General features: G+C 44.4%; 1 protein-coding gene across 1 annotated transcript in view; it reads left to right on the top strand.

Moving 5' to 3' along the window:
• The first annotated feature begins 2248 nt into the window (after positions 1-2248).
• LOC104352587 (deubiquitinase DESI2) overlaps positions 2249-25215 on the top strand; it is a 56591-nt gene continuing 33624 nt past the window's right edge. Inside the window, exon 1 of the mRNA XM_009958965.2 lies at positions 2249-2287. Within this exon, the coding sequence (XP_009957267.1) occupies positions 2249-2287 (39 nt within the window). The remainder of the gene's footprint in view (positions 2288-25215) is intronic.

Raw genomic sequence — 25215 nt, 5'->3', positions numbered from 1 at the left:
TGGTAGGGAGGAGGAGGCGACATCTTTTCCCACCTGCATAAACTGCTCCTGCAGGCCCAGATGGTTAATGGCACCTAACAAGGAAGCTGGAGTCTGTGGGTTGAAGGGCCAGGGGAGGATGGTCGGAGTGCTGGCCCAGGCCCTGTGCCATGTGCATGGAATTGCCTAGCCCAGCCATGGAATGACTAGCCCAGATGAAATTACTGTGCTGGAGTCCCTGCCCTGTTGCATGCCGTCATGCCCAGGCCCTTTCAAAATGCAAATACACGCCATTAGGGCAAAGCAGTACTGGGGCTCCTTGGGCACTGGCTGGATGAAAAGTTTTATGTCTGACTTTGTCGGGCTGGCACTTAGCTATGCAGGACGTGGACTCGCTTTCCTGTCTTGTTGCTTGCCTTCACCACAAATCCTCCTGCATGCTGCGTAACAAGTCATTTACAAGGCTGCAGCTCTAAGATCTTGTCCTTCTGCTCCTGACAAAGGGAGGTGAGCCCTTCTCTCAGATGGGATGGTTCCCATGCGGCTGAAGCTAATGGGAAGGGTTGGGGCATGCTGGGCTTTGCTGATGTAACGGGCTCCTTGCAATTTTCATTCAGATCTGGTTGGCTGTGAGCTGGCAAAGAGCCTCAGATACGCCTTCAGCTCAGATGAGGTCATCCCTGCCTTTTTTTCTTTTATTTTTTGGGCTGCTTCAGAAAGTCTGCGGTGTCTGGATGTTTAAGGTCAGCGTGCTGACTCCACCACTGCAAAGCTCTGGGTGCAGGAACCCCCTTCTCCCTCTGCCTTTCCCAGCACCATCACAGACCCTGCTCTCCCTTTAAAGAGAGAGGAGGAGCAAAAGGCAGATGAATTTACCGCAGTGGATTTTATAATTGACTCTCGCATCCAGGTCAGAGAGGAGCGTTTACTGGCAAGACATTACAGAGCCGCCCGGGGCTAACACGAATGTAAAGTAGCCCCAGGATGGAAGAAACTCCAGACCCTGCTGCTGCCAAAAGTGAAACTGCTCGCCCTGCCCAGTCGCTTCGTCCCTTCCCCGCCCTCCCACCGCGTGTGCCGTGCAGGGATGCATCCAGCCGGCAGAGGACGGGGCAGGTCCGCCCGCCTGCCAGGCAGTAGGGGCTGCCCGGCTCGGGACGAGGCGATCCCGAAATAAGGACTGACCGCGGCGTGGCTGGGGGTGACCAGCCCCGGCCCCGCACCGTGCCTGGAAGCACCGCCCGCTCGGCATCTCCAGCCCCGGCTCCGGGTAATCCCGCGCTATCTCCCGCGGAGAACCGCCCGCTAACTTCACCGCCGACGCCAGGTCTGCCTGCACGGCTGCGGGCGGGATGGGGCTTGCAGCATCCCCGCTCTGCCCCGGGGGCAGCCAGCCCCTTCCTCCTCTTCCTCCTCCCACCGCCCGGCCCCGCGCTGGAGCCCCTCTGGCACAGCCTCTTCGCCATGTCCTGCCAGAGGCGGAGAGACCTCCCTGGAGCGCCTGAGCACGGACCGAGCCCCGGAACCGCGGACGGCTCCCGGCGGGCCGAGCCCCAGCACCGCGGACGGCTCCCGTCTCCCGGCGGGCCGAGGCCGAGCACCGCGGACAGCTCCGGGCTCCCGGAAGGCCGAGTCCCGCCGCCGCGGACGGCTCCGGGCTCCCGGCGGGCCGGGTCGCGGGGTGCCGCCGGGCTCGGCCCGCGGAAGGGACGTCGGCGCCCGGCTCCCGGCCCTGCTCCGTGCCGTGGTGCCCCGGTTTATTGCGCCTTGCTGGCAGCCCTCCGCTGTAGCAGCGCGCCGCTCTGCCGAGAAGGACGCCGAGGGATCCCCCCGCCCCGCCGTGGCCACCCGCCTCTCTCGCGGTGCCAGAAGAGGGCTTATCTTTGGGCTCGGAGTCTGTCTGTCTTCTGCGGATCGGGATTTACAAGCTTGGACGGTGCCTGGTTACAGTAGTGTGTGAGTCTAAGGACCCCGAGGTGCGCTACAGAGTTAGAAAGAAACCTCAGATCCGTCGCGCTGTGGAGGGGGTAAAATAAACCCTATACAACCAGCAAACCCAGCCCAAGCCCCCCTGCCTCCCTGCAACCAACTTTACCCCCTGCCAACCGTGAGAATTCCCCCTTTTCCTCCTCCCTCCACGCTCCTTCCTTCAGGGACTGTAGGATGAGGCATCTCCTGTCTGGCTCAGGGTAAAAGCGTACCCTGGGGGCAGCCACACACATCTGGCAGGGACTGAAAGGTTTTAATCCAGCCTCTGCTGCAATCAACAATGGCAAATGAACCGGTGATCCTGAATGTTTATGACATGGTGAGTGTGAAACAGAACTGATTTGGGGGGTGGGGGGCAGGGGGGCCGGGTGGGAGTTGGCACCTGGAGGCAGGCATGGTGGGAAATGGAGCCAAGCACAGATCCCCAGAGAGGCTGATCCCCACCCCCGCAAACTCCTCATCCAAGCATGTCCTGTTCTGGCTGTCGGAGATAATGCTGACCCCAGCTTTTTTCTTTGAAACGTTTAACTTACTGGGCCAGATTACATGTAAAACTGTACCCAATTGTCTGTAGGGTCTTTCAGGAGCAGTATGGGTGACGGGAGGACTTTTTGATTTCCAGTGTCCCAGTTAAGGAAGGAGATGTGAACACCTCTCTCTTTGCTGGAGATAATTGTCTTTTAATTTTGAGGGAGCAAGCACTGCCAGGCTGTGGGGAAGGGGTCAGGATTTCATCCAGGGAGAAGAAAAAGCTGTAGAATTCCAGTAAGGACATAGTTTCTAGGCTAATAATCTGGATCAGTCCCCCATATGCATAAGATTGTAGTTAATAATTTTCTTTGAAGGTTAATTGCGACAACAGCAGTAACAAATCGTCTGAACTGGTGAAGTTTCAGCACAGGGAGGAGCACAGGGACATGCTGCTTAGCAATGTTTTCTGCAAATTTACAGTTTAGCAAGTGGCTTTCCTTGCCCTCCTCTTGCAAGGGGGAATGTCTGTGAGAATGATCTGTGTTAACAAATCAGAAAATCCAAACTCTAGCCTTGGTGCAAGCTCCCAAAGAGAAAAAAGGCTTGGCACAACCTGTTTGCTTTCTGCTCTGACAGAAGCATGTTTCAATGAGGAACATTCTGATGATGATGTACTTACCCTCCATTTTTTGTTTATGCACTAATGATAAAAATATAATTTTCAGATCTTCCAAAAGTATAGTGAACTTTGCTGGGGAAATTACAGCTTTATGAGGCCCAGGTGCTGACTGAGCTCTAAATATCTAGCTCCAGACCTTTAAGATTATGGCATATATTTGCTTTTTGTCATCAGGCAGTGACAACTTTCAACAGGAAGACCACAGAATAGTATGGGTTTCCATGTTGGGGGAATCCAGAGAATAGACACTAAAAAGATTAGGAGTGGGTTGCTGTAAATGTCAAACCTCTTCTTATTACAAAGATTTCTTCTTATTACAAAGATTAAGTGATCTTTTGTTGACTAAAAGAGCTGGGTTGTTTTCTGAGGGAAGAGGGAGTGGTAAGGGCTATTTAGGTAGGACTGTTGAAGAACAGTCTGAAAAGCACAAGTACAATGGCTTGAAGCAGCCTCTTCCAGAGCTGTTTTTGGTAAAATTGAGCAAGTTGGTGTAAAATCCTTTGCAAGACTTTGGTCTTGAGTGTTTAATGGTCAGGTACTTGACAGCCTGAACTGTGAACTCCCTCAAGCTGTTCTTCAACCAACAGATCTGGTAACCCAAGCAGCTGGTAGCTAGTGCTTGGTAAGAAAGGACTGGCATTGCAGATGCACTCACAAGAGTTTCTCATTAATACTTTGAGGAAAATAAAGGGGTTGTGTTGCCCTTTTATTATATCCATGATCTTCCTTGCAGTTTTTTTTTAGTTTGTTCAGTAGCAGTTTATGGTCTGAACTTTCCTCTTTCAGCCGCTGGTGAGCTGTCCCAAATCAGTGAATGTTTTGTTACTGAGCTGAAGGGATCCAAATACTGTATGGACTTGGTCTTTGCCTTTTTTTTTGTGTGTTTGACACCAAAGATGAAGCCCAAAGGAATTATGGGAGAAGGGACTTACTGTTCATGGTCACTGAGATGGACATGCAGACACAGTGAACTGAATTGAGGTCATCAGTTTGATTCAGACTGAGTAATTTTTACTGCTTAGCAAGCCATGAAAACCTTCATGTGTGAGTACTAACTCCATGGGTTAACCACTCTGTACATAGAAACCGTTCTATTTTCATATAGCATCTGTTTGACTACCACTGAGTCACCCCTAGTTCAAGTCCTACATTATGATTATTGAGGCTACATGCTTTTCCATTACTGCTATGATTTTAACACCACGGAGTCTGGAATGTAGCCATGCAATATCTGCACTTCGTTACACTGTGGTGGGGAATTGCGGGGGAACTGGGAAATGAGCACATTTGCTTGAATGACTGTTGGAAAGCTAGCCTCAATTGGAAAAAAAAAAAAAAAAAAAAAAAAAAAAGGCAGCTGGGGATAACAATTAACTGGATGTAAAGCTCTGCTTTCCTGACAAGGAACATGACCCCGTATGGCATCTGGAAGCACTTACGCTGCAGGAAAACTTACCCCTAGGGCAGAAGTTCAGTTATGGGCTTTATGCAGCTACGAAATACCCACTCTGTGTAGTCTTGAGTATTCAAAGATTATAACCATTTATCCTTCTACCCATTGTATATGTACCAGGTTTCTTTAGGAAAAAAGTGCTTCTATTTAATGAGGTGTTTTACTGATGCAGGTAGATCTATTTGTGTACTTATTCAGCGTAAAAGAATTGAGCAAAAATCGCTGGCTATTCCAAGCGTTCAGAATATCATCACCAAAAGCAACTCCCCTCTCCCCCAGCACACAGGGTGATTATATCCTGTTTTAGCTGTGGCTAAAGAGCTCGTACACATCTGTACACTTGCAAAACCAGACAGGGCAGGAGAACTTTGCTGCTCAACCAGGACATGTTAAAGAGTGAATATGCAGGATACTGAACTCTTGATTCAAGGTTTAAGTGTGAATGCAGAATAACAACGTGGATCAGGGGGTTGATCATGGATGAACCTCTTTCCCAATCTGAATCCAGCTCTCGCATGGACTTACTCTAAGCCAATAGCTATTCAGAGACCTGCATGGAATAACTGGGTCTATAAAATCTATGACTGAGTTTGCTCTGATCAGTTATCACTTTGCCTTCAGAGGGATAAATCAAATTCCCCTTCGTAACTTGCAGATCTCTTCCCTTCGCTCCACCTTAATAAGCTGTTTGTTGTGGTTCAGATCTTATTTACATCACAGGGTTGACTTTCTTCAGCCAGGACATCATCCTCATCACTTTAAGTCTTTGTGGCTTACTTTGGAATAGTTGACTTAATCACTGTACATTAATAAATGTTGCCTACTTCAATCAGACAGAAGAGTAACTGCAATTATTGCCTAGGTTTAAATCTTTAACAAGCAAGCTAAACGCGTCCCACTAAAAATAATTTGCTTGGCGGAGATTCAAGCTGGGGGCTCTCATCTTATTTTCAGCTTATTGCATAGCACATTCATGCTATCAAATTAAAGCAAAGATATTCATATCACTGCTGTCCTCTTTTATTACAGATATAGTTGTCCTGAATTTCCACTGTCTTTGCAGCTGATAAGATACAAAACTGTCATTTTGCTCCACTGGTATTTTTGCTTACTCTTTATGCTGGGGAAAATGAGCCCCTGTGATGTGCTGCAGAGGCGACTGAGAACCCTGGTCAGCAGGGAAACAGGGAGCAATGATGTAGGGTCTGTTTGGACAAGAGGGGCGAGTCTCTTCTCAGCTTGTCCCACTGTTACTTCATTGATTCCACTGCCATTACTTGTCATCCTCTCTGGAGGGAATGAGAGGGAAATAAAATTCAGGTCACTGTAGATGCACTAGCTCTGAGATTTTCCCTCTGGCTTCCAACTTCAGAGAGGTAGCCAAAATGTGATTATTTATAATGGCTCTCCCATATTCTTTCAGTTCTTTATATAATTTATATAATTTGCCAGCTAAATGGCTGAAGGCCAACGGCTGATGGCAAAGGACAGCCCTGCAGGTGACGGACTGGGGTCTCTCCTGCTTCACTGATCAGTGGGTGGTGGTGTCATTGATTTGATTTCTCTTGTCACCACTGTGTGAATCATCCAAGTGGCCCTAACAGAAAACCAAACACAAGAGCATTGCTGTCCCCACAGCAGCGATGAAGGCCCTGTTTTGTGTGTGTGACATTACAGCAAGCAGCCTGTGTTGAAGTAGGGGTGACATTTTGGGCTGAGGATGTAAAAGCTTATAGTCTACTGCATGTAGTTTCTAAGAGTTCCAGGAACATGAATCTCACTTCTGATTTTAATTCTGGTGGGGTGGAACAGAGCATCCTGGGAAGCTGCATCTGCACAGAGGGCAGCATTCTGGGGACAAAGAGGACGAAGAAAGCGGTGTAACCAACCATATGGTTGTAATGAGTTTATCTTCCTCCATGGGAGAGGAGAAGTAGTTTCAGTTGTACCACCAAGAAACATCAACCATACTCTGTATAGCCAAATGGCTTGCGGTCTCCCAGCAGAGGTCGATCAGACGATGATCACAGCCTGTGAGTGGTTTAGGTGAGAAGAGCTCTGATGGGATTATTTCCATCTGGCTCCACAAATGTCTGACATCTTATAGTTGCTTCTACATAGAGCTGGGCTCAGGGGCTAAAGGCTGGTAGGAGGGTGCTGAGTCAGGAAGGAGAAGTTGCAGGAAGCAGTCTGGCTTTTCTGTGGATCCCAGGAGGGAGGTAGAATTTTTGGACAAACAGTTTTGGTGTGGGAACCTGTATGTGGGACTTTGCAGCAGACCCTGGGACAGGGCAGAAGTTGGAGTTTTGTTCATGTGCTCTGAGAAAAGGATTGTGAGTCCCTGCATGAAGAGGGTACACCAGCTATCTGTGAGGAAAGGCATAAAGCTAGAGGGTCTGTATGGCCACAGAATAAATGCATAAAACTTTAGTGTTTTAAGCTAACTTCTCTGATACAAAATAGTATTATGGAGGTAGGAGTTACTTTTCCTTTGCACTTTTGGGCTCTGTTGTTTTCAGCGTTCTGCTTTAACATCCATTGCTCACATGTGATTTGGAGATGATGACCTGTGTGCACCATTGAAAACCGGTGCAGACTTACCATCCTAGCATCCCGTTTTGGCTTGTTATACCGAGTGGAAAAGAGAGAGTGAGACTCTTGGCCACTATAATTAAATGATTTGAGACTGAAAGAATAGAGGTGCTTTGTACCTCTAGCTTCGTTACATAAAGAGCCTTTGAGGCTATTTTAGAAGCAGCAACAGGATTGCAAGCAGAGCACTTCATTTTGTGAAGTGATTAAGTACTGACTAGATCACAGAACATTTTATTATCTCTCTGGAGGAAAGACTAAGTCTAGTTACTCAGAAAAATGTCAACATGTTTGTGATTACTGTCAGTAGAGGTCTCAGATGCTCTCAGCTTGCTTAGAAGAGTGAGAAATCCTATTGCAGGTGGTGGTCCCATCTCAACACGACTCATTAGTTGTTTGTGAGCTGCTATGTGTGAAGTGCAGCATCACCTGGCTCTATTTGGTATTCCAGGAAGCCACATGGAAAGCAAGGGAACGTTTTTGTAAAGTAGGTTGATAGCTGTGGAGTTTCTTGTTGCAATGAGCTAGAGATGCTCTAAGTCAATAGACCAACTTCTGGTCTTTAAAGATTAAATGATAGAGAGTCACTAGGTTCTCTTCTTTCTTTTTCCTCCTTCATATGTTTGCTAAACTGAATGTATTTAACAAACAGAGAGCAAAATGTGAAATATTGCCTTTGGGAGGTTTTAATTAAATTTTGGCAACTCCTAATATATATATATATATATAAAAATTGTTCTGAAACAAAATCACCACTTTTAAAAACACATTAAATGAAATGTTTTGACTCTTCCTTAAAATATTTGCCAATCAACTCTCGTCAAAACTATTTGCCAAATCTGAATCATTTCAGTTCTCTAAAACACATTGCTCACTCAAGAGTTTGCCTGGTTCTTGAAAGGGCTTGGTATGTGTATCATATTCTTATTTATTCTATGGTCACTCTCAAAGCTCCTAAGAATTCCCTCTTCCATGAATAAGCCCTGGCTAAGGAAGATTTGGGGTGTTTTATCTTCTTCACAGCCTTGTTGTAGGGGTACGGTCAAAGGTAAATCCTTAAATTCTTGAAGAAAAAGGGGAAGATTTTAGCCTTGTGTATATATATTATACAATATTATATGTGTGTGTATATATGTATATACAAAGTAAATATTTTACTTTATCACTGACTCTTCATTTACCCAGACCCTTATTCATTCTTCTGTCTTCAAACCATATCAAGTACAGCGTACTGGATGACAGAACAGAATGGTGAGACAGCAGCTGCCTGGTGTCTAGTAATGGCTTCCCCACAGTGCTATAACAAGTCCTACATAAGTGCTAAACTGTCTTTGCTTCTAAGAGTAGTTGAACGTAGTGCTAGGCATAGGCGGTAGTGTGAGGGATCAGGTATGTTATACCGAGTGGAAAAGAGAGAGTGAGATGCTTTTTTCCTGTGCCTTCCTAGAGCTTTTAGTTGGCCTTCTGTGTTGCTGTTTTTCAGTTTGTGGTGTGGGGTTTATTTTTGTTTGTTTGTTTGTTTTTGTAGGATGGAGTTTAGACTGTTAAACTATGCTTATGCTGCATAATTGGTCTGGCGTTCATAATTATTCAGGTAAAGTAATGGTCCCACTGCAAAATCTGTAACAGTAATGTCATACTATGATACTTGTTACTATGGGCTCAAAAACTCTCTGGGAAGACTCTGGGTTAGAGGCCAGGTAGACCACTGCTGGAAATGAGACGGGAGGCATAGAAAGGTGCTCTCCCTGGATGTCAGCAGAGTCCTGAGCCCAATCTATGAGAGGGCTATCCAGACTGCTTTTCTTGGATGCAGCATTTCCTAGTGCAAATGCTCTTGACTTTGGGGGGTAGTGGTGGGGAAGAGGCATTATGGCAAATCTCATGGCAGTACATTAGAGTTTTCAAATGAAGCAGGCTGAGCAGCCTGGCAGTGTATGCAGGTGAGGAAAACTAGGCTTTGTTTCTGCTTCTTTTTTCTTCCTAGACTGAATGAATTTAATTTGAGTGACAACAGGCTGACCTCAGGCAGGCCAGTCATTGAGTGGGATTGCTGCCTTGCCCTGCTTGAACTCAGGAGGGAGTTCAGGGAAAAGGAAAGCAGTTTGGTGATGCAGAGCACTGTGTTGTAGTCAGTGCCTGGTTCAAGCCTGGGAGAAAATGATGAAATGCAACTAGACATCCCTTCTCTCTTGTATGTTTGGAGAGAGGAAATCAATTGGAGGAAGAAAGGATAAAAAACCTAATACACTGCACTGCAACTCAGTCTGTTCCTTAAAGAAGGAATCCAAACATGGCATCTGATCTAAACCAATTAAGAAGCTAAACAGTAAGTGGCATGGCCTGGGTTAATAAGTCCAGCGATGAAATGTGCCCATTTATGCATAATAAATGGATTTTTGTTGTCTTAGAAACAGCCTGGAGATGTGTTATCCATCAGGGGAATGGTCTGTTTTGATGTTGTCAGGGTGACAAGCTGGCTACCTGTCCATGTTACTGCTGATCTTCTCCAGCACTGCAGTTCTTTAGCTGACTACTCAATGCTTATGCATGAGGTGTTTTAAGAGCTGTCTCTTGACTGTACACAGAGCATTGCTATCTCCAGCTATGGCATTCATCCCATCAGCAAGCTCATTGAACCAGTGCTCTGTTGCCCAGTGGACTGACTTGAACTGACTCATCCAGGGCAATGCGGGAGTTCTTACTTCTGCTAGTCCTGCATGTGCAAGGAAAACTGCTCCACAACACACTCTCCTTTTACATCAGCAAATATAAGAAACCCTTACGAGTGAGCAGAACCTAGGAAAGCTAACACAGTGTAAAAAACGTGTGAACTCTGCTTCTGGAGCAAAGCTTCACAGGTCCTGACAGGTCCTCTTGACACGGTTCATGCAGATGACAACCTGACTTAGTGTCTCTAAAGAAACAATTTCAAGGCAGCCTGAACTCTTGCAGAGTCAGAAGTCCTATGGGCAGGATTTCAGGTATAAGCCCAGGGGCTCAAGGTAAGGTCAGTTCTAACCTAGAGACACAGAAAAAAATTTGCTGCTACTGGAAGTTGTCCTTTAACCTCATCTGTAGGCAAAGTCACAATCCCCTGGCCTGTCTCTGAGAGACTGTGAGAGAAATGATTGTTTCCTCTTAAAACCATATGGAAGCTGGTTTCCAGTGAATATTCTCTGGTGATTTTTGGGGTTTCCCTAAACAGCAAGGCAGACTCCTTTTAGAACACGACACTTCTGTCAGCAAGATTTAGCCTCTGGCTCATTAGGCTGTCAAGGTTCCTAATGTCATTTGGCTGTTCTTTAAAACAAACAAATAAAATCCTCTTAGTATTGATGAAAACTGATGTGTTGACAGTACTGGAGACTGTCACTCTCCTACCAAATAAATTCATGCTGGTAGTAGCGAAGCAGACCCTTCTGCCTTTTATACCTCATCCCTGGTTTATAGGTTGAGCTGCTCTAGTGTCATGGCTCAGCTGGTCATCCAGCTTCCTACTGAGGCAGCCCACAGGGAACAGCTATGCGTGCGGTGGGAGCTTCTGCTGGGGAGAGCTGACCACTAGTGATAGAAACAGAGCTACCCAGTTGGAACAGCTGTTGGATCCATTTCCAAGTGTGGTGATGGGCAGGTATGTAGCTGTGCATTAGTGCAATGAACTGAATTTAAATGGCAGTCCTAGGGCTGAAAGCTATGTTAGTGACCTGGGTTGCCCTTATTCTAATTCTCTGTTTGTTTCAGTCTCTCTTGTTCCTGTCATTATTCCAGGATGACGTAGCTGAAGCTGGGCAGGGAGGCAGGGATCAATCAATACATAAAATCTATATTTCTACTGAGGAAGAAAAGAAGCAGAATTCACAAGTCTGATGATTTTTTTCTGTAGCAAATGGTCTCAAACTGTTAGGAAAGAAAAAATGTTTGATACCATTTTACATAAACACTGGATGTTCTTGAGTATGAAAGATCTAGAGGAGTGAAAGTAGATACCATCTTTCAGAGCTTTGCCTAATCAGCATGTAAATCTGTGAGACTTCTCATCTCAGGGCAAAATATAAGGCTATGTCCTAAGAGTGGAAAATTGTTTTAATTGGTAACTTAGTTTTTCAGCAATGAATCTTAAGGTGTCTGGAAAAGCAATGATAAGGGAAGAAGAAATGCTGTGGGTTACAGATGATCTCTGATAGGTAGGAATGCTTATTTGCAGAAGCAAGTGTCAGATACTGGAAATGCTGAAAGCATTTCAGCCTGTTTAGTAAGTGCCTTCATCATGTGGGTCAACACATGGGTCAAATGCCACGTGACTGCTGATACAACCACATCTCTGGGAGATCAAGGATGTGGCACAGTGCAAGCTCTGTTGATAACATGGTTTGCTGAACCTTCAACCATGGATCTCTTACTGCGCTTTCCATGCAGTCTTGCTTAAACCCACTAGAAACTATCAACCACTTTGTTGTTCTCTTCGGTATCTTCTGCTAGTGATTGATTTATACTGGATACTGATGCAAGAAAAAAAGCTTCCTAGATGCTGATTGCTGCCTCAGGGTTTAGATTGCATGAGGAGCCCAGTGTTGCCTTCTAGAGTGAATTATAGGCTTTGCCATAGGTTAGCTTTTCCTAGGTACATGCTGTTCTTCTAGACATTGGTTCTTGGCTCATCTCTGTGTCTTGCTCTGTTTGGGACTACTTAGAGCAGATGATTTTATGATTGCCCTGTATTTGTCACTCCTCCCAGCTCTGGATTAGCTTGGTGAATGTAAGAAGTGACAGAAAGAGAGGACCAAGAAGTTAAGCATGGGACTAGTCTGATAGGTCATTACCTCTGTCATTAACCTGCACTCTTGGGCAGTACTTGGGGCAAGAGCCTCAGCAGGCTGCTTCTAGTTGCAGAAGAAGAGGCCTAGGTTGTAGGTATTTCCAGGCAGGACTGAGGTGCTTTCTTATCAAAACACTTATCTAGAAAATGAAAGGCTCCATTCAGCTGCCTAAGCACAGACATCAAGGGCCACTTTAGAATATCCATCTGACATCTGGCTTCTTCTCAGGAAAGGTCCAGGTCTCTTCCCTCGTGGATCCTGTTACATAACTATCAACTTTGTACAGATGTCTTGAATATTTTAAGGCATTTGAGATGGCATGACACGCCCAGAGATTCTGACATGAGCGCTACTTACGTGCTGGGGGAGAATCGGTGGTAGTTCTGCATTTGACTTCTACTACTAGTGTGCTGATGCATCTGGAGTAACAGAGACCTGGTGAAAATCCCAGAGGGACTTGAACACAACTGCCCCTTCACACAGGTCTGCCATAGAAGCAGACAGCAGGGAACTCTGGGTTTGGTTGTTCTCAGTTTCTTGTGTCAAAATATTTAGGTTTTGTTTGAAATACTTATTTAGCAGAAGAGTGGATGTTTCCAGTGGATCCTAGCCATTCCAGGAGGGTGTCCAGGCTGGAGCCACGATATAGTGTTACTCACACTTGTTCTCTGGCCCACTGAACATGTATTTTATGTGAAAGGAATCTTTTCTTTACTTTATATGAAAAAACCCCAACCCTGTTTCACCACGAAGGACTGAGAATGCCTGACTCCAAATACACTATGAGAGGGTGAGCAGGCTGCTTCCCTCTGAGGCAGGTGGACAGCCGAATCTCCTCTGGCAGGCTGAGGTGGTTAGAAAGTTGGTCTATATCTTCCTGGGCAAATGTCTGGACTCCTGCTTATCAGGTACAAGCAGAAAGCACTTGCTCCTCCTGGTGAGTAGAGGCTCACCTTGCTTTTCCCTCCTCCTATTGCTTTGTTTCTGTTCAGGGCATTTTTAAACAGATGTCAGGCTTTCTTGCCCTGAGAGGATCTGTTCTACCCTTTCCTCCTTAACCAGCTACCTAACCTGGAGAGTCAATTACTTGTGCAGCCTTTTTTCTGAGTCTGTCCCAGCGCTAAGAATATATGAGCTAGTACATCTTTAGAGTACCCCTGTGAGGGAGGCATTGTGGAAAGGTGGGAAGGCAGTGCTGGAGGCTTCCAAATCTGTGGAGGCCAGAGCTAAAAATGCATGTCCCGAGCTGAAATCCACCCACCATCTGTCTCCAGTTCTAGCATTCATTGTTCTTGATTGCAGTGCCATTTGCTGTGCCCTTGTTCACTCTAATTTTTATGGCTGCTTGTTATCCAAGACAGCTGGCTATCTTCTCTTTGGCAGTTCTTTGGGATGTGGAATAGACCGCTACTATTTTCTGCTGCTGGAGCACTGTGGCTTGTGTACTTGCTACTGTGAGAATATTGGGGGCCAATGCATTGTGGAATGGCTTGTACTGAACTGAAACAGAACAGATTAATTTCAGTGTAAGCCAAGAAGAAACAAGGGCAAACTAAATGGGTCCATTTCAAGCTCAGGTGTTCTTGGGACCAGAAGAAAGGATGTACTACAAATTTTTTTTTCCCGATGATGGGTCTTATCATATAAGCAAAAGAGCTGTGAATTCCGCTGAGTAAAAGCCTCTGGAAGGATAAGCGAATGCAAACCATGTGGATCCATGAAATTTCGGTTGCTTTTATTGTCCAGGTCAAATTCTATCTCCTCCCTTGGGCAGAGTGCTGCTGGCAGGAGATGCTCTGCATCATGGTAGTCAGAGGCTTTGGCAAAGCCAGGCAAGCAGGCAAGGACACCCCTTGGAGGGCAAGGGAGGATGGAAAGGCATTCGTCACAGCACCCTCATAATTGGATTGGTCATACGTCCCCCTGACTGCTGAGCGTACGCTTCTGTCCCCTGTATTCAGGCAGAGCTAATGGGAGGGAACGCTTCATCTCAGAGCTGAATTGGGAGGTAAGAGAAAAGGGAGATGGGGAGGGAAGGATGTCTTATGCTTCTCTCTTTCACAGTCTTCAACCCCACAGGGAAAACCAGAACTTGAACTTTTTCAACACTCTTTAAACCTTCTACTTCTGAGAGAAAGGCAAGGAAGCAGGAAGGAAGCTGGAATAAAAGTGACATCTTCCAAATCCATCTCTGCAGTAAAGTTATGCTAGGAGGCTCACGTCCATCTGTGGCTTTTTAAATGCTGTTTGTAATATGGCATGTTATTGAAATGCTTCAAGGATTCCCTTTGTAATGTGTAATTACTTGAGATACGCAGTTCAGCGCCTGTTGCAGCTGCTGTTTTGGATAATTTTGATACAGTTAAATCTGTTGCTGGATCAAACAAATTTATGCAGATGGACATTTTAAAGTTAGTGTAAAGAACAATTTCATAGTTTCTAACGCATCAGGTGCTTAAAAATTCTGTACTTAGTACCTTTGAATCTCCTGAATTCTACTTCTCATACCCACAGGACTTTGAGGCATGTTTCCAGCTGTTACCTCTCCTGAGGTCTCAGAGGTGTCTCATTAAAGCTAGTGTTAAAGCCTATTAAATACATGAATGTAGCTTCTAATGATGCATCTCATTTAGATGAGTTGTCACCAGGCATTGGCAGGGATCATTGCTGCTCTGGTCCCCTGGTGGCTAGGATAGTGACAGCCACCTGGAGAAGTGCAGGATAATACCTTCTTCTGTGTTGGGAGACAAAAGGCAAAGTGTCTCAAAAAGGCTGCTGACTTCCAGGGGCACACTAACCTTGTCACCTTCTCACCCTACCAGCTCCCCTCCCTCCCTCCTGCAAAGTGCAGCCTTAGCTCCCAGAGCTTGCGGATGGGAGGCATCTGTCCTTGGGATCTCAGTGTCTCCAGCCAGTTAATTATTAATCATCGCACTATCCCATATGTCAAGCACCTGAACTGCCCATGAAGCATGGAGAACTGTTTCATCAGTAGAGTCGGAAAGGTTTTAGTTCCCTGCCCCTCATTATTTGTAAAGTTGTTGTTCTGTCAAAGAACTTAAACACCCAGAAGTGATGGTTATCTTGCCTGAGCCCCACACCAGATAACCTGGTGCTAGCAGGGGCAATAAATATGCAAATTGGGAAACCAGAAGAGAAAGTTAAGCTTGTATCATGGATCCTGCAACAGAGCTGGTGCTGTACTATTGGATATGTTTAGAACTGTAATGCTACTGCAGTGTAGGTATATTGTCCATTGTGAGCACCTACTAGGAAAAACGCCAAAGTATTTAGCTCCCTTGAAAGATACCTGGGGGGGGCTCTTAAACCCTGGGGGGCACAACTAATTTCCTGTGACTGTTGGCTGGCTGGCTCTTGTGCCTCTCTTTGGGATGCTGCTTGTTACCATTGCTCTAGAAACAGTGAGACACACGAGCTCGTATGGTGCTCTAGGACTTGCCTGCTTTCTGTATTCAGCTTGTGCACTACTCTCAAAGAGAGAGACTGAGCAGAGACAGACCAGACAGTAGGTCTAAAAGAAGAAAATCACTCAGCCTGTATCAAGGCACTTCTTACTTTTGGGAGTATTCAGACAGGAGATCCTGACCCCCAGCTCCTAGCTGGGACTATCCTAGTGGAAATGGAATGGCACCGGCACTTTATTTCTAGTTTAGTTTTGATAAAATACATTGAAGCACATCTGAAAACAAACAGAAATCCTGGCTACTTTCCACTCATCTGTAGGGCAGTTTTTACAAGGAATAAATTTGTTTCCTTCTGCCTATCTGCAGAAGCAGCATTTTTAAATCATGTCATGCTCTCAGGATCATCCGAATAAAAAGATAGGTCCTGAAGTCTCTCTTAGCAATGTGGCACTATCTCGTGAAGCCTGCAGCTGGCACTTGTCACAGTGGTAGCTCTCACTAAACACTACTAGCCTCTATGCCCTGTGCATAGGTTTTCTGGAGCATTCCAAAGGCTCTCTACAGTAAGAGCATGTTTCTAATAAGTTGCTGAAGCTGACAACTGAAGGCAATATTATGCTTTCCTGACACCATTTAAAATCCTGCTGTGGGAAGTCTTGGGTGATGCAGGTAAGTGAACCCATTAAAACAGGATCATACACATGACTTAAACTGTGCTCTTTAGTGTGTCTATGATGTGATTCGGTCCTCGGGTACTTCTGTGTTCTCCTCCACCCTTCCTTCTGCCCCAGGATGCCTTCATGCAGAGCGGAAGAAATGATGGTGGATCTGACAGGATGCTTTTTTGTCTCATTAAATTGATGATAGATTGTCACTAATTAGCACAGCTAGGGTCGAACTCACTCTTATTTCTTTCTCTACTAAGTTAGCATGATTGTAGGAGGCCAAATCTTATTTCCATGTAATAATAGATGGAGATGGTTTTTTCCTCCTTTCAATTCAAACCTAACATCGTGTTCGATGACACCACAGTGTTTTGTGAAAAGTACAAGTGCTTTGAACATGTGGGAATCAAAAAGCTCTAAACAGATTGTGTAATGCTGCCAACAAAACATGTCCTTGGACCCTAGCCGAGAACAACGAAACCTTCATTTCAAGTAAAGCACTGGATGTTGAGAGAGAGAAATACCAAAGCTCTAGTCCCAGTTCCCACCTCAAGTGCACTTCTAGCAAGTCACTTTAATCTCTCTGTCTTGGGCTTTCTCACCTGTAAGAAGGGAAAGAGTGCTCTTGTTGGGATGGGAGGAGATGCTTGTGGCATGCTTGGGAGGTTAAAACCCTAAATGCTTTTTGTCATCTGAGATGCAACTGCCTGGGTTGATGTGACTTGCATAGGAATGGGAGGCAGCAGCAGGGTTTCTGGGTGGTGGGCTGAGGGGCAGTAGCCCTGCATTCCTCCTGGCAGCACTTGCCTGACCTCTGCCCAGGTGAGCATGTGCCCAAGTGACACATGCCCTGTTCCAGCCTCCCTCCTGCTGCCTTGGTGGCTGTCCTTGGCCTTCTAGCCAACCAGGAGGTGGTGGTCCCTCTCCCTACCCCACCAGAGCCTGCCTGGGGAGGGTGAGGAAGTTCTGTAAGCAGTCAGACCCCACACCTGCTCCTGGCCTTGGCTTTTACTGCCCTTTGACCGCATACAGTAGATGAAGTATTTAGAGGCAGCTGCTATTTCTGTCATTAGCACCCAGACTTCCTAGGAGAAAACTGCTGGCTTTGTGACAGCTGAAATCTGATTCAGAGGAAGCTTTTTACTTCAGCACGTACAAAAGCAAGGGGGAAGTGAAGTAAGGGGAGGGAAAGACAGCGCTCAATTTGCTATTCATTTAGTTCTGTCGGGAAAGCCCAAGCAACTTGAGATGACGGTATGCAAATTGCAGACATGCATGTTGCAGCACGGTGGATATTGTTCAAGGGATTGAGAACGCAGAAACAGCGGGTAAGAAAACAGCGCAGCACAAGGGGGCTGTGCCGTGCTTCTTGCCAAGGTATGTTAGCTCCCACTGAGCAGTTCGGTGCTCTGGATCCTACTGATGGTACTTGCCAGTTTAAAGCAAATATATCTCCATGTTGTGCTGCCATTGCAGGTGCTGGAACAGGAGGGTACCCAAGAGATCTGCTTAGCCTTCTCCACTCCAGCATGTGATCCTTTCAGTCTTTAGTCTACTTCGAAGTATTTCTCTGGAAAAGAAGGCTGTTATTCCCACTCTGCAGCTGAGGCACTGGCATGCAGAGAGTCTAACTTGTCTGATTCTAGGACATGAGGTCCTGCTCTGGCAGGAGGGTTGGACTAGATGATCTTTCAAGGTCCCTTCCAACCCCTAACACTCTGTGATTCTGTGAATGAAGCTGTGTCAGGGGAAGTTCAGATTGAATATTAGGAAAAAGTTCATCACTGGAACAGGCTCCCCAGGGAAGTGGTCACAGCATCAAGCCTGTCAGAGTTCAAGGAGCATCTGGATGATGCTCTTAGTCATTATGGTTTAGTTTTAGGTAGAGGAGCAGGGAGTTGGGCTTGATGATCCTCATGGGTCCCTTCCAACTTGAGATATTCTATGATTCGGTGCCCTGTTGCTGTGCCGTCTCTTGGGTTTTGATGTGAAGTTATGTTGTGAGACTGTTCTTCCTCTCCTCCAGCTGTGGCTGCTGAAAATGCTCTGATTTCTTTTTAAGGACTGTGATAGATGTTTCAGAGCAAAGCGTTTTATCGAGGCTTCCCAGTTTACCTGTGCTCCCCTTTGATGGACTTCAAATAGCTTCCAGCACTGGAGGGAACTGTGGGTCAGAAGCACTCTCCCAGCATTTAGTCTTTTTAAAATGAAAGTGCAGGCTTTCTGTTGCTATCCTGATTTCCAATTTGAAAGAAAACTCCTAGGATTTCATGTCATACTGTGATTTCAACAGGATCAGAGATGGTTCTTCCCAAACCAATTAATTTACAGAGCAGCTCTGGTAATACAATTCAAGAGGCTTTCCAAAAAGATGTCACTTAGTAAACAGGGGTAGGTGAGATGTGGCATGTAAGATTAATGCCCCCCTTGTTTCCCATGGCTCTGTACAGGCTTTGGACTGAGATAGAAAGAGGTAAGGAGAAACAGTCGGTCTTAGTTCTGCTGAATGACTCAACAACAGGATTGCATGCATGTTTATCTACCAAAATATAGCCTCTGCTTTAGAAATAAAAAAAAAAGATTACTCTGGACCAGCCTGAAGTCTTTATGCTGGCCAGTTTACATAGGTTATTGTATAATTTAATGGCCAATAGATTTGAAAGTCTTCTTGTGTTTTACTTGGGACTTGTCAAAACAAAATGCTACCTGGGATTTTGGGGGGAAAGGAACATATTCATATTACACACTAGAGTTAAAGGAGGTGATGTGGTTAAACAGTGCATGAGCATATGTGCTCTGGGGACAGCTTGACAGACTGCAGGTTTTTGGAAAAAACTAGTCTAGCAAAGGAGGGGGGAAAAGCATCTGTCAGTAAATAGATGGATAAAGATGTTCTGTGCTGCTTTTAAGAAGCACCAATCATCTTTATAACTTTGACAGGTGGCAATGGGGCAGGAGGGGAGGAAGAGATTCAGAGAATTGTGTGGGTGGTGAAGAAATTAATCCTAATGAATTGGAAGAGCAAATCCACAGCAGGCAGAAAGCTTTGGATTTCTGCCCTGCTGGATGTGGATAAATGAAAGAGAATCCCTTTTGCACGCAAGAGCTCATTGGGCAATTACAATATAATCTCAAAACCTTTGCTTAAACTGTATCCTGACTATCAAAGTGTGAGGCAGATTCTCTTCCAGTGGTTCATAAGGCTTGCCCAGAGTCTTTCAGATGAGTTTTTGAAATAGCTTCCCTCTTTGTTTCTTCTAGGAAATAAAACTTGTTACTTTTTTTTTTTTTTTTTTTTTAAATTGCTGTGTTATGATGGGAAAACTCATTTCCAAGGCTTCCTTTCAATGTTTTCATTCTTCACACAGAAGAATACATGAACATAAGAATGGCCAAAGTGCCTCAGACCAAGGGTCCATCTAGTCCAATGTTATCGTTCTTCCCTTGGTGCCTGCTTGTGGCCTCTATGGGAGATGGAGCAGCAAGAGCATATATGACATTTCCTTCTAACACTTTCACAGCTTCCAAATATTTTCAGCTCTGGGGCTTCTCTGAGCTTGACCTCTGTCTCTTTACTAATCCTCGATGGCTCTTTCTTCCATTCAGTTCTCCTGAACAAAATGTAAACTTTTGTACCGATATCCCTTGCCAGGGAGTTTTCAAGTCTAGTGCTGAAAAGCCAAGTATTTTTTTTTTTAAATGGCTTTGTTTTGATAGGTTTTATATCTGACAGAATAGTCAATTCCTATCTGGTTTTTATGCCACATGCAGAAACCTACCATATCTCTGTCTCATGAATAGTTACGTCCTTAAAGCCATTTTCTGAAGAATGTAATCAAAATAATTTTTGAAATAATTAACTATGTCAATGAGATCACTGATTTCTTCAAAGAATACCAAGAGGTGGATGTCACAGGACCTCCCCTCACAGAAGTCATGTTGTCCCTTACCTAAAAGATCATATTTATCGTCTGTTAATGATATCTTTTGTTACCGCTTCTACTAATTAATCCAGTCCTGATGCCAGGCTTGCAGACTTGCAATTCCCTGGCTTTCAAGTGGAATCTCTGAAGATTAGCATTACAGTTCCTATCTTCTGGTGCTCAGGTTCCAGAGACATTTTACATGAGAAGCTGCCCACAATCATGAGTAATTCAGCTATTCTGTCCCTGTGGTTCCTCTATTACTCTGGGGTAAGTGTTGTTCTGCCCCTGGGATCCTCCAGGGCCAGTTCTGTCTGTCTATATCATAGATTCATCCACATCAATGTTAAACAGAGCCTCTTCTGATTTCCTCACTCTTCCTACTCCTTCTACAGAAATAAAAGTGGGAGGTTCAGGCATGGGAATCTTACCAGTTTTCTTTTGGTGGAAACAAGAAAGCAACAGGTCTGAGTTCTCCTTTTATAGCTTTGCTATACTTGGCCCTACAGACTTTTCTGACATGTTGGAAGAAGGATTGAAGAAATAGCTAAATGTTACTGGAGAGACTATCATCTTTTTTAGGTCTATCTAGAAGCTAAAAGCAGCAATGTTTTCATCTGCTTTTGAAAGCGCAGGGTCCTGACACAATTTGGAAGACAAATGATCAGTAAGAGAGCTCTCTGCAGTGCTCTGCTGGACACCTTGGGTTTTTCCTGCCCCTAACCTGTGGATTCATGTTGTCTAAATATTTTATGTGGTTGTGCTTGAACTAAGGTTTGAGTCTACAATGCCAAGCAGTTCCATACTCCAGAGAAGTGGAGCATCTGGGTGCTTCCAAAAGCTGGGGTGTTCTTAAGGCTTTAAAACTCAAGACTGATTCCTGTTTACTTCAACCCTCTTCCAAAGGCTCACTTGTGACGTGAAGCATGTTATTCTCCATCCCATCTTTCTGCTGAACCTAGTTGGTATTATTTGTCTCAGAGAGAGTGTTTTTCTTTAGAACTGGCACCAACAGAGCGATTCAGCATCAGGCTAGTCTTGCTCACATCCGTTGTGTGTTGCCATCTGATCAAACAGATGAAAAAGAGCCTGTGCCTTGCTAGGGCTGAGTTGGAAGGGAAAGCAAAGAAGATATTTGCAAGCACAGGTGCACAAACCCCAATGGTATTAGTGTTCAACTGAGGTAGAAAACATGGGTACGTGATTACACAAAATAGACATGAAGCTCATGTCACAGTGTGTGGTCTTTTTTTACAAAGAGAGGAAAAAGATGCATTGGTGGCTAGTATTTATCTATCCAGCACTGATTTTATGTTTGGTTACCTGGAAGTTAAGGGCAGCAAACCAAGTATGTTGTATTCACTCTCATTGTTCACAATGTACAAATGCACCTTAGAGGATATTGTAAGATGGGAAAGAGTAAAAAAAATTGCATATTCTGTAATTTACTTGCTGAAGGAGGCTGTCCCCTGAGCAGGCTAACTATTGCCACAGAAAGCATAAGCGTTTCTAGAGATTCAGCGGCACTTCCGTGCGAGTGACCGTGTTCTGGAAGAGGATGGTTAGGAGAAAATTGTTCCCATGAGGAGACTTGCCAAGGACAAATCTATAGTGCTGCACCTTTGGTGCAATACTGGGCCTGTTTCTAAGCTTGATTACTAAAATGGCGTATGTGAAAGGAGGCTGACTGTCAGGCTACCCATGGCTGGCTTTGTACACACTCTTGGGCGTGTTTGCTTAGTGCCAGCAGGACACTCCATGTAAACCAGAGAGTTTAAACACTGTTGTTCTCTAAGATCTAAGACTTCATTGTATATGTACAGACTTTATTTATGTTTGCACATGTGATGCATGAGCAAATATATCCTATTTACTTGTGCAAGTTTTATCTACATTGTCCTGTGGAATGAGGTAACGCTATCCTGCTTACAGCATGCTGGTGTTTGCCTTGTCCTGCTGTTAAGGAATTATTTGTGAAACCAACCATGAGCCCCAGCCATGAACTAGGATTCCACCATATTTCATGAAGGTACTGTATAAATGGGAACAAGAGAGAGTTCTGTCTCCAAAGAGATTACACACTACTTCTCATCTAGATCTGATAGGATGCATGCAAGCAGCGATTGGTTTATTAACTCCATCTGGCAACCCTAACCCCTTCCAAGATGAGATCTTCCACTGATTCAAATGTTCCTTTGGTCATAATGCCTAGTTAAAAAAAATCTTGTTCACTCTATGAAGTTTTATACTGACAAATATATATATATATATATTTTTTTTATCCCTTTTTGGTCTTCCAGTAAGAGAGGCTGAGCAAGATTTTTGAGGTGTTAAAGGGAAGCACAGTAAAATGAATTATATAAATGCTACCAAACACGTACTTCATAGAGCAAAAGAAAGTTTCGCATAAGATGAAATATGTCAGGCTGGGCTATTGCTGTTATTTGTTTGATGAATCTGTTTACCTCTTGCGTGCATCTGTTTAACTTGGGAGAAGGCAGATATATGGAGTGGGAACTGAATGGTCTCAGACCTATCCATTCATCACTTGCATGACTTTCATTGCTGGGGTGTCCAGATACTTCCCTATTATTGAGGAATAGAAATCTTTCTTTTCTCTTGGTCTACAGGATAATTAGCTTAATCTGTAGTTTTATGACCATTTGTAGTCCCTAGCTTGTATGAGTGAACTTAAAGAAAAGAGACTTGGGAGAACTGAGATCCACATCTGTTGTACAATACCCTTCATCTCTTGTCAGAGTTGTGTCCATATCTAAGCTGACCCCAATTGCACAGAGTTCTGTTCTTGTTCTCCTGCTCTATGGATCACTCTGGGGAAACTGTGGTGATTTTTTTTTTAGGTCTCTAGTTCTCTGGGAAGCATTTTTGGGTGAATATGGAATATGACTTATGCGTATAGTGTCCTGTTAAGAGCATGAGCTCTTATTTTTGGTATTAATCAAAATGGGTGTGTGCTTGGAATCTGCTTCTTCACTCCTAGAAACGAGTTAGAATCTGTTTTTGAGAGAGGTTGTGGGCTGTTGTCAGCTAGGGCTGAATAAGGTCTGGTTTTCCTACAATGGATATCTGGGCCTCTAGAAGGTTCTTAAAAGGGCTGAACTAGGGAGACAGTTTAATGTGAGAGCAGATATCTCTGATATTAAATGTTGTTGTGAGACAGATGAGACATTTACCATGCTAACCTCTTTCTCCTACATTAGCCTGGACTCAGTTCAGAATAGATGTCTACTCTGCATGCAGGACTTTTTTGGCAGGTGTCTGAGGGATCTGGCAGACAATACTATTTGCATGCCATGGTACAAATATACAACCATTTCTCTTTTCACTAAAATAAATAGGAGCCAAGATATAGTTGCAGTATCGAATGGATTTTTATAGAAATTAATACAAATTGGGGGGAGGAAGGTGAAGGAATATTCCCAGTGAAACCTGCTACATAAGGCAATTTTTCCTCCTTGACCTTACTGAAGTATTTCCTTGTCTTCCCTCTTCCCCTTCAATCCCTGATCTCACTGCGTACATTTCAGATATGGAGATACCATAAGATGCATGTCCATGAAGAAACCAGTTGGCTGAATCACTAGGGTCATTTCAGGTCTGTTTCTAGATGTATGAACACATGGTAGACTAGCACAGATTTGCTCTAGCACAAGTGCAAAATTATTACTCTGGCCAGCAGAGGGGAATTATTTCGGGCAGCCCAAATACTAGTCCGACACTGGTCTTATATGTGCTGTGCTGTTTAGGAGGTGGGGACAAGGAGAAGAAAGAAAGACTAACTTAGTGTTTTCCAAAGAAGCTGCGCTGGCATGTTTGTGCATCTCTCTGTGCAAGGGTGTGTTTGACTCCTGGGAGAAGCAAGCACAGAGGCTGCCTGTCCCTTTGAAGGACCCATGTTTTAATCTGAAATGTTTTTCACTTAAAACAGTATCTTCTTAGTACTAAACACTGATGATTTTTTGCCAGGCACTGCTGCTAATGGTCATCTCTGCCTTTCAGCAAGAGATGGCTATTAAATGGTACCACAGAGCTGCATGTCCAGTGCTGCTCATTAAATAAAGACAGTGGGAATCCTTGAGAGGAAAAAAAACCAAACAACCTAAAAATTTTCCCTGTAGCCCCCAGACAAACCAAAGCAGAGGACATTACATCAGAGTCATTAAGATACTTCCACAGCTTTTTTTTTTTTTTTTTTTTTTTTTTTCTCAGCCGTCATAGCATGCTGCACATGTTAATCATTCTGCTGCATTTTCATATGGGGGACAAAACTATCCTTAAAGCAGTTAATCAGCATCCAATAGCTAAATGCCAACAATCAGAAATGATTACTCATTTCTAAAACTATTAGTGATTAGCGTCTTGGATCATTTTAAACAGTGCTAAAATCACTCAACGTAGAAGCCCTTGGGTCATGGGTTATAAACAAGTTTCTATCTGAACTTCCCTGATTGCTGCTTTTATATCAGTTTTGTGCTTTGTAGAAGATAATTATTCTAACAACCCAACTTGGCATTGGGCTAGATTATACAGCTACCCCTTCTTGAAACTGTTCCCTTCTCAAGGAAATGTTCCTTGATCTACTCTGGTTTTGTCTTTTTCAGACCAGCAGAAACTGGGGTTTGGGGAGAAGGTGTATTTGAGTCTTCATGACACGACAGCATTTTATTATTGCTATATTCAGGTTACTTGCTTTCTATTTTATCCCTTAAATGCTAATCTGGAGACATCGCTGCAGCACTATTCTTCAGTAATCGTGCTGAAACAGGAGAGAGTGACTGTATGATTATGGCAAAAATGCACCCATACCCTTTTTCTTGTAGGAAAAGATAAGGCAGAGAGATGAGACATTGTATTAAATTGGCACTGTATTTGCAAGGTTTTATCCAAGACACGACAAAGCACTGCAGGGGAAAAGGACAAGTCACTAGCTGCAGGAATCTGTATTTCCCAGTATTTTTCTAAGCTAAGCTGGTTAGGCACACTGCCAGCCAGGCATGGCCCCTGGAACATCTCCAGGAAAAAAATCTCTGCTCACATTGTGAAAGGGTTTCCCCCATCCATGCTAGAGAAGAGATTCCCTTCTCAGAAGCTTAGAGATAAATATAGATTTTTTTAAAAAATTTTTTGTTTGTTTGTTGCAATAGCAAACTAATGTTAATGGCACACAGTCAGTTTCTGTCATGGGCACCATGAGGTGT

This window comes from Leptosomus discolor, chromosome 3 (genome assembly GCF_034619465.1).
Source record: "Leptosomus discolor isolate bLepDis1 chromosome 3, bLepDis1.hap2, whole genome shotgun sequence".
Classification (NCBI taxonomy): domain Eukaryota; kingdom Metazoa; phylum Chordata; class Aves; order Leptosomiformes; family Leptosomidae; genus Leptosomus; species Leptosomus discolor.
This window is presented reverse-complemented; position numbering and strand designations above follow the sequence as displayed.